This window comes from Gracilinanus agilis, chromosome 6 (genome assembly GCF_016433145.1).
Source record: "Gracilinanus agilis isolate LMUSP501 chromosome 6, AgileGrace, whole genome shotgun sequence".
Classification (NCBI taxonomy): domain Eukaryota; kingdom Metazoa; phylum Chordata; class Mammalia; order Didelphimorphia; family Didelphidae; genus Gracilinanus; species Gracilinanus agilis.
The window spans coordinates 44,119,222-44,128,659 of record NC_058135.1 but is presented as its reverse complement, the minus strand read 5'-3'; the positions used below and the strand labels follow the sequence as shown (position 1 = coordinate 44,128,659).

The 9,438-nt window shown below is 37.2% G+C and overlaps 2 protein-coding genes across 2 annotated transcripts in view; both read left to right on the top strand.

Annotated features, from left to right (window-relative positions):
• Nucleotides 1-9,438, top strand: part of TSPAN5 (tetraspanin 5) — a 221,452-nt gene that overhangs the window by 103,111 nt on the left and 108,903 nt on the right. The window lies entirely within an intron of this gene.
• Nucleotides 3-635, top strand: LOC123251656 (translationally-controlled tumor protein). The gene has a single exon (XM_044680960.1). It carries the CDS (start codon nucleotides 3-5, stop codon nucleotides 417-419), a length of 417 nt encoding a protein of 138 aa, XP_044536895.1. The 3' UTR covers nucleotides 420-635.

Sequence of the window (9,438 nt, the reverse complement as noted above, 5' to 3'; positions counted from 1 at the left end):
AGATGGTCAGTAGGACAGAGGGTACCATTGATGATTCACTCATTGGTGGAAATGCCTCTGCTGAAGGTCCTGAGGGTGAAGGAACAGATGCCACTGTAATCACTGGAGTTGACATAGTTATAAACCATCATCTGCAAGAAACTAGCTTCACAAAAGAATCCTACAAAAAGTACATCAAAGACTACATGAAATCAATCAAAGGCAGACTTGAAGAACAGAAGCCAGATAGAGTAAAACCTTTTATGACGGGAGCTACAGAACAAATCAAACATATCCTTGCTAATTTTAATAACTATCAGTTCTTCATAGGTGAAAACATGAATCCAGATGGCATGGTGGCTCTCTTGGATTTCCGTGAGGATGGTGTGACCCCATATATGATTTTCTTTAAGGATGGTTTAGAAATGGAGAAATGTTAACAAATTCAGCTGATTACTTTGGATCACCTGTCATCATAACTGGCTGCTGCTTTTTGTCATCTACACAACACCAGGACTTGGACAAATTTGGACTGATATCATCTTGAGCTTTATTCATTTATTTTTGACCTGATTTATTTGGAGTGGAGGCATTGTTTTTAAAAACATGTCATGTAGGTTGTCTAAAATAAAACGCATTTAAACCCAAAAAAAAAATATTATTAATAGTATTTTTAGTGGGAGTGATAATTTTTCATGCTGTTTATATTAATATATTTCAATTATTTTATTTGTACCTCATTCATTTAAATTGCTGTTTTGTGTTTCATAATGTATGTAATAGTATGATAAATATATGTGTCATTTATGAATAACTAAATGTACATACATTGAGGATGTGTACTTAGACATTTCTTACTGGGGCTTATATAGCCAAATTGACTTAGAAACTACCATAATTTTCTTCCACTTCACTTTTTCCACTCCTACTTGGTTCCCTAAATTGTGAATTTGGGGTCCCTAAAATATGATTCTTTGAAGATTTGTATTTCCATGGAAAAGAGTCTGCTGTGCATTATGTTGGCTTATTTGCTCCTACTTATGTGATGGGATATTGTAATCCAACCCCAAATGGACCTCTAATAGCTGTATGTCCATAGGTGAAGGTAATAAAGGAGAGAGTTTACATTGGAGTCTTAATAAGGAGTTGAGCCCATGGTGAATTGGTTCTCTATATTGCTCTGGAAATAACCATCAAGTCATCCAAAAAGCATCTAACTGATACAGAATTGGGCATTTTACCTTCTCTTTGTTCAGCTGCTTTAGCAGATGGCCTTGGAGTTAGAAAAATACAAGATTTGGATTCTGGTCCAGCCTTCCTATTCTCAGTGGATCTCTGTGCCTAGAAGCATAACCATCCTCATGTTGCTCTAATACTTCATCAAATTGCAGAGGTGATTCTAGGTTCTTTTGCAAATTTTATGTTTAAAAAAGAGTATTGATAATGAATTCTGATAAAGATAGTCTTTACCACTACTATGAAATCAAGATTGTTCACTATATCTATCAGAATTTTGACTTTGTCTTTTGATATTGTTTTCCATTATATCATAATTTGTGGTCATTGTGCTATTGCTTACTTCACTTTGCATCAGTCCAAACAGATCTTCTGAATTTGGATAAATTTGACATATTTGTGAATTTGTATAGCACAATTTGCCCAACCCTTCCTTCAATTATCACTCACTTTGTTTCTAATTTTTGTTATCACAGAAGGTGATGCTCTGAATATTTTGCTATTTGTGGGACCTTTCCTTTTGTTCTTAGTCCAAGATGTTATCTCCCACCTGGACTAGTTTGGTACAGAGGAATAGACATTAAGTTTCCCATTCAAGGATGTGTATTAACAGCCTAACTTTTGCTCTGTGCGTGACCTTAATCAAGCAAATCAGATATCTGACTCAGACCCTTTCTAGATTGAGAGTAACTACTGAAATTCTCAAGAGACAGTATTCCTTAATTTTAATTAATTTACTAATTGACCAGTAAAGACATCCTACTCTGGCCAGTTGGCTCTCTCCACAGATATAGTGCTTATTGAGTACTTACTATATACCAGGGATTGTGCCAAGTTAGAAAACAAATACCAGCAAAAAGAAAGCCTGGACTTTCAAAAAGTGCATATTCTAATTGAGGAGACAACACATGAGAAGGAGCTATAAAGAGAGTGGGTGGTGATCTGAGGGCAAAGAAAAGAAGTAAAAGTCCAGTGGTTAGGAGGGGGACTGTAACTCAATTTAGGGTATCTGGCCCCCAGCATTGAGTATCTTCCCTCTCCAATCCATCCTCCACAAAGCTGCTAAATTAATATTCTTAAAATACAAATCTGACCATGTTATTCATCTGCTTATGAAGCTTCAGTGACTTTTCATTTTAGGACAAAATACAAACTCATCTATTTTTAAATTGAAAGCCCTTCTCAAACTGCCTCTAGTCTGCCTTTCCTGGCATGTTACTCCCCATTAAGTATTCTGTGTTCTAGTCAAATAGATCTCCTGGCTGTTCCCATATATGCTGTTCCATTTTCCATCTCCATGCCCTTGAGAAGCTGTCCTCCATACCTGGAATATTTTTCCTTCTCACCTCTGCCTCTGGGAACTCGCTAACTCCTTTCAAAGCTCAGCTCAAAAGCGATATTGCCTTTCTGAAAACTTTCCTTTGACAAGTCTATCTCCTTCTGAGATTGGCTGAGGAGGAGCTAAGTCATTGACTTCTGAAGACTTTGGGACCAGGGATCCTCATATTCACCTCATTCATTTTTCATCTTACCAACCAATAAACTGCCCCAATTGCTCCTTCTAGTATCTCAACACTCTCCAGTTCTTGATCTGGAAACTGTATTCTAATCAAGACTACTTTGCTTCTGGTATGGTAGGATAACTGGCTGCCCTGTTGTTCCACCCACCATCTTTGTCTTTGTAGCTCGTAATTCTTGAGTGACTGACTGCTACTCTCCAGGAGCATTTCTCTTTTATATTCAGATGTTCAACACTTAGAATAGTAGTTGGAACATAGTAAGCACTTAGCCTGTGCTTCTCAGGCATTCATTTACTGTGACCATATTGTATTCTTCCAATAGAATATAAATTCCTGGAGGGCAGGATTTTTATTTCTATATTTTTTATGGGGATGTACAATAGCCCTCCCTTATCTGCAGTTTTGCTTTCCATGTTTCAGTTCCCCACTTCCAGGGGAAGGAGGGAGGCAGGAAGAAAGCTGCCACCAGATGAGGGAGGGGACGAGACATGCAGCCTGGGTCTGAGCATGGACAGATGGAAGACAGATACTTGGGCCATCGGGTGGATAGTTGGGTGGGCAAAATAGGGCAAATATCTCTCTCTGTGTTGGAGACCCCCCACAGCAAGGCCTTTTGCTTTTACCTGGAGGGTTTTTTGGGGGGAGGGGAAGGCTGAGGACTACTGTTGAGGGAGATTGGGGAAAGGTGGCACAATATTATAAAGTTTCAGACAGCTAAGGGAGATCTTGAAATGGATCCTGTATGGATGAGGGGGGACTACTTTGCCATACTGTATAATGATGTAAAATATGTGTTATTATTACTGTATATGATGTTGGTACTATCTTACCATGTGTTTAATTTACCAATTAAACTTTATTATATGTTTGTATGTACAAGAAAATCATGTTATATGTAGAGTTAGCAGATGTTCATTTATATCCACAGTTTTAGTCATCCATGGTTAGGTCTTAGAATATATCTCCCAATAGTGTATGTGTGTGTGTGTTTGTGTGTGTGTGTGTGTGTGTGTGTGTGTGTAAATTGTTCCATGTTTGTATTACATCATTTCATCCTCAGAATAGCCTTGTGCATTTTGGTGCTATTAGTTTCCTTATTCAGTAAACAAAGACACTAAAGCACAAAGTAAAATGAATTACTTGTGGTCCCAAAGTTATTAAATGTTTGAAGCTGAAATTGCATTCATATCTTCCTAACTCCAAATCATATACTCTCTAACTACTGTGCCACCTAACTGCTACTAGAACCTGGCTTAAAAACAGTTTCCATTTTCTCATTAATTCTTGTTATGAAATCTTATCTATTATTATCAGTCCTTTTGAGTGTGCAGGATGTGGTAAGAGACTGCCACTCTGTGTTTATCCCACCATTTCTGGTGTTAGTATTTAGCTGATTTTCTGGAAGTTGTAGAAGAAGATTATGAGCCCATCTAAATCTCTCTTCTCTGACTCTCTGCAGACTACTCAATCCATTTGGGACAGATGGCTATCTAAGTTGTTCTTAGAAATCTTTCTTTACAACCTGTCCTGACTGCCTTTATCTTAGAGAGAATCTTCATTGTGACTAACTCCAAACCTTTTCCATTGCAATTCAATTTATTTTTCTCTGTCCTATTCTATCTACAGTAACATTTCTGTTGAGGCAATTTTTATTGATAGAAAAAGGAGTATTACTGGACTACAGAATCTCAGAATAGACAGTGTCTGATAGACTAATTCAAATTGTAGTGAGATAAGAATTCCCTTTACAATATGTCTTACCCTAGAGGCAATACAGCTTTGACTGGCACATAAATACTGTCAATGATGAGAAATATACTACCTCCCAAAGCAGTCTTTTTGGATAGCTGTAATCATAAAAAGTCTTTCTTTACATGGAGCCAAAAGCTGTCTCTCTGTGATATCTACCCATTTTTTTTTCCTGGCTCTGTCCTCTGGGATCAAATAGTACAAGTCTTCAACATTATAGTTCTTCAAGTGCTTAGTAAGATTTGGATATCTCTTTGTCGAGATGATTAGTGGATTCTTTCAATTTCTATTTTGCCTTCTGGATGAATCCTATTTGTATCTATGTACTTATAACCTGAATTATTCTCTAGTCATGTGGTGTGGTGGTTAGAGTAGGAGGTTCAGAGTTCAAGGATACTCGGATTCAAATCCCAGTAACAGCACTTATTTGACTCCATGGAAAAGTAATTAATTTATCAGGGTAGTTTTTCTTGACAATTTCTGGAAATGTGATGACTTGGTTCTTCATTGATCATGGCTTTCAGTAGTCCAGCAATTCTTAAATTAACTTTCTTTGATCTATTGTCCAGGTGTATTGTTTCACATTTTCTTTTATTTTTCATTCTTTTAACTTTTTAAGTTGTTTCTTGTTGTCTTATGGAATCATTAGCTTCCACTTGCCCAATTCTAATTTCTAAGGAATTATTTTCATTAGTGAGGTTTTGTGCTAATTTTTCACACTGGCCAATTTTGTTTTTTAAAGAGTTTTTCTTCAGTGAATTTTTCTCCCTCTTTTATCATTAATCCAATTCTGTATTTTTTTTAATCCTTACTTTCTATCTTTGAACTGATACTAAATATCTGTTATAAGGCAGAAGAACTGGATGGGTCAGGCAATTGGGATTAGGTGATTTTTCCAGTCACACTGCTAGGAAGTATATAAGGCCAAATTTGATCTCAGGACCTTTCATCTCTAGGCCTATCTTTAGCCAATGAGCCACCTAGGTGCCCCTTGAGGAATTATCTGAAAGTTGTTTGGAGAGGATTCTCCTTGATTTTTTTTAATTAAACATTTTTTTTAAACTCTTACCTTCCATCTTAGAATTAATACTATGCATTGGTTCCAATGCAGAAGAGTGGTAAAGGCTAGTCAATGAGGGTTAAATGACTTGCCCAGAGTCACACAGCTAGGAAGTGTCTGAGGCCAGATTTGAACCTAGGACCTCCCATCTCTAGGCTGGTTCTCAATCCACTGAGTCGCCTAGCTATTCCCATTCTCATTGATTTTTGAAAGCAGTTCTTGGGTTGTAATCATTGAAGATGAATTTAGGGATCCATGAAATTCAAGGAGTTCGTTACCATATAATTATTTTTCCAGAAGCAATTCAGAAAGTCCATCTTCTGACATGTGATGGGAAATATTGTCTGTACTGGGATTGTGCCCAAATGATTGACATCGATCATTCAATTAATGAAACTAAGCAACCAACAGATTTTTATAAAACCTACCCTTTTCATTTCTGAGCCTTCTGTACTGAGAATTCAATATCTTGATTGGTGAATGCCTCAGCAGGTCTATTTCAATCTGATTCCACCAGCTATATGCTTCATTTCACTTTGTAATCTCTTAGCCATCTTTCATGTCCATATCCTCCCTACCATAATTCCTTCAGTTCTGGAACTAAGATTAAGTTAACTTTGTCCACTGGTCCTGGAAGGAATATGTCTGTCTACGTTGATTTTTCCATTCATCATCTTTGTAAATTGATAGACCAAAGTGCCCTTCTCTTATGTGAAAGGTTTGTCTCATTAGAATGTTTTAACATCCAAATTCTTTAGGGACTGTATCTTAGTTTATAATCATTTATTTAAAAAAATTTAAAAAGTGGGTCAGAAAAACAAAAGGTACCAGTTACATGTGCCCAACTGTTCCCTTTGCAAGCCTCCTTGTCTAGCCAGACTTTGCTCAAGCTCATACTCTCCTGACCACCTTCCCTGAGCTTATTGCATGGTCCACTATAGACATGCCTCCTCTCACCCCACTTTCAGGACAACAAGAGACTGGCTTCTTTTTCTGACCCAAACTTATGCATTCAGTGACATCACTTTCCCCAGTCCCTCTGATTTGGCAAGATTCTGATCAGAGATCTGTCTTCCAGATGCCAAGAGTCATATGGGACAAGAAGCAAGTGTCTTCCAGGTGCCAGGGAGCCACCAGACTCCTCATGCCCTCCAAGAGTATGCATGCATTCTCATTATACAGATAAGCTCCAGGCCTTGTTATTAATTCAATCAAAGGGTAGGGTTGAGTTGTAATCTCAAAAGAATAGATGTTCAGACTGGTAAATTCTCACAAATGTAAACTTTTTTAGGGCAGGCACTGGTTTTACTTTAGTATTTCCATCTCCATTGTGTACCAAAGTTCTGGCCACAGAGTAAGTGCTTTATAAATAAAATCTTTTTCATTTATTCTTTCAAAATGATTGGATCTTATATTCATTCATTCATTTCTTTGTTTATAGCACAATAATCCTTTTATTTATTTTTTTTAGAATATTTTTCCATGGTTACATGATTCATGCTCTTTCCCTCCCCCTCCAAGCTTCCCCCCACCCTCCCCATAGCCAATGCGCAATTCCACTGGGTTTTACATGTTACGATGATCAAGACCTAATTCCATATTATTGATAGTTGCACTGGGGCCATTTAGAGTCTACATCCCAAATCACTGGATCTTACATTTAAAACTAGAAGGGATCTTGGGGGCCATCAGCATTCTTATTTCCCCATTTCATAGATCAGTGATTCCCAAAGTGGACACCAGCGCCCCCTGGTGGATGCTGCAGCGTTCCAGGCAGTGGTGATGGCCACTGGTGCATTTGGGGGTGGTGAATAGTTTAGGTCAATAAATAGTTTCATAACTTCAAATTTCAATGTTTCTAATTACACCTTTCTTTACTATATTTTATGAAAAAGGTAGAAACATTAATACATGTATCTTTCCTATTAAATTGCTATTAAATTGTTTTTAAAAATTAATTTCCAGGGCGCTAAGTAATATTTTTTCTGGAAAGGGGTCGGTAGACCAAAAAAGTTTGGTAACCAATTCATAGATGATGAAACTGAGACTCAAAAAAACTAGGTGATTAGCCAAAGGTCATAGTAGCTAGTGCTCTAGCCACCATTTCCTGCTGCCTGTGTAGTATAAACTGAAATTGAAAATAATAACCAGCAGGAAAAAATGGACATTTTAAAGCCAATATTGATATTGGTTAAATAATATTGATTAAAATAGTAATGTTGATTAAAGCACTAATTTGATAAATTACCTTCCATATTTGAATCAATACTAAGTATTGGTTCCAAGACAGAAGAGCACTAAGGGCTAGTGAAATTGGGGTTGTGACTTGCCTAGGGTCATAAAGCTAGAAAGTGTCTGAAGCCAGATTTGAACTCAGACAGAAGAGTCTTCCTGACTCCACTTAGTTGCCCCAGGAAAGATACTAGAACAAATCAAAAGAGCAAGACTTCCCGAAGATGCTGTGTGAAAATAGAGACTCATAATAACTCATTCAAAAAAGTATTTATTCCTGAAAGAGTTTTTGCATATGTATATATATATATACATACATATATATATATACACAATGTATGTATATATGAACGTATCTATTCAATGCCTATGTACATTGAAGTAGAAAAGGAGGGGGCAGTGCTGTATTATGGAGAGGTATTATGGTGTGGGAAACAGGGAGATCTATTGCCCATTCAAATCCCCCCTCTATAACCTATTAGTTAGGAAACCTTGGGAAAGCTACTTTGTTGATCCTTTGGGATTCAGGGCACTATCTGGACTTATCCTCCTTCTCACTCATGAAATCACAGGTCCTTCTATATTAGAAATACAAAAAATAATTTGGAAAGAAGGAGTGACTCTTCCCTGCTCCTCCCTCACTAGCCTTAGCCACAGGGAATTTGAAGGCACATCCAGTTGATTCAATAATAGACTAATGCTTGGATTGTCAGAATCCAATAGGCTAGATAGCTCTGGGAAGCCAAACCCTGCTGGGTGACCTTGCTAATTCTGTGGCTCCCCCTAGAAAATCAATAAAAGCAGCCACTTCATAATCAGATGTAGACGGGAACAGACAATACATAACCAAAGATAAGGGGGCCAGGATTGCTCTGTGTTTTAAGTGAGTTGGGCCAGGATTGATAGTTAAAGGTTTCCTTATAGGAGGAGAATAGCATAGTGACATAGTGGCATACTGACATGAGTGTCTGGCTTATCCCCAGTAGGATTTATTGAGGCTGTTACTGTAATTAGGTTTGTGAGGACCTTTGGGAAATTCTCAAAAATCCTAGGTGAGTTTAAATGCATTGGCAAGAGAGAAGTTTAATTTGGCTAAGTACAAAATACAATCCATTGGCCAGAATAATTTCTTTTACATTTTAAGAATTCAGCTCCAGATTGCCAAAGGTAGGATGCTGCCTCATTTTGGGAAAACAGATTACCAAGTTAAATCCCAGAAGAGATTCTAAATACTGGCATGCTTTAATGATAGACCCTGACCATAAGACATATACTTCAAACAAAAGAAGTGTCTGGGAAAATGAGGGATATGACTGACATTTATGTATTGTATTTAACAAGAATTTGTTCTGTTTAATGGCCAAATGAGAAAAGATCAGGAAGAAAAGTCAGGCAGAGTAAAGGGAATATTAATCTATCCTCTGTTAAAACATATCTTCATCACATGAACATTCACATCGTTAGCACCACTCCTCCCCAAAGGGCTATTTTACATTTAGTTAGTCATTGGACCTCAATGCTGCTAAAGCTTTAAAAGATTGACAGTTTTGATGACCAAAGGTTAACTTAAAAGTTAATAAATTATTGTCCATAGATTTTGGGACATCGCCAATGTGAAAACTTGTTTCTTTTGGATGTGCATGTCTATTATAATTTATTACA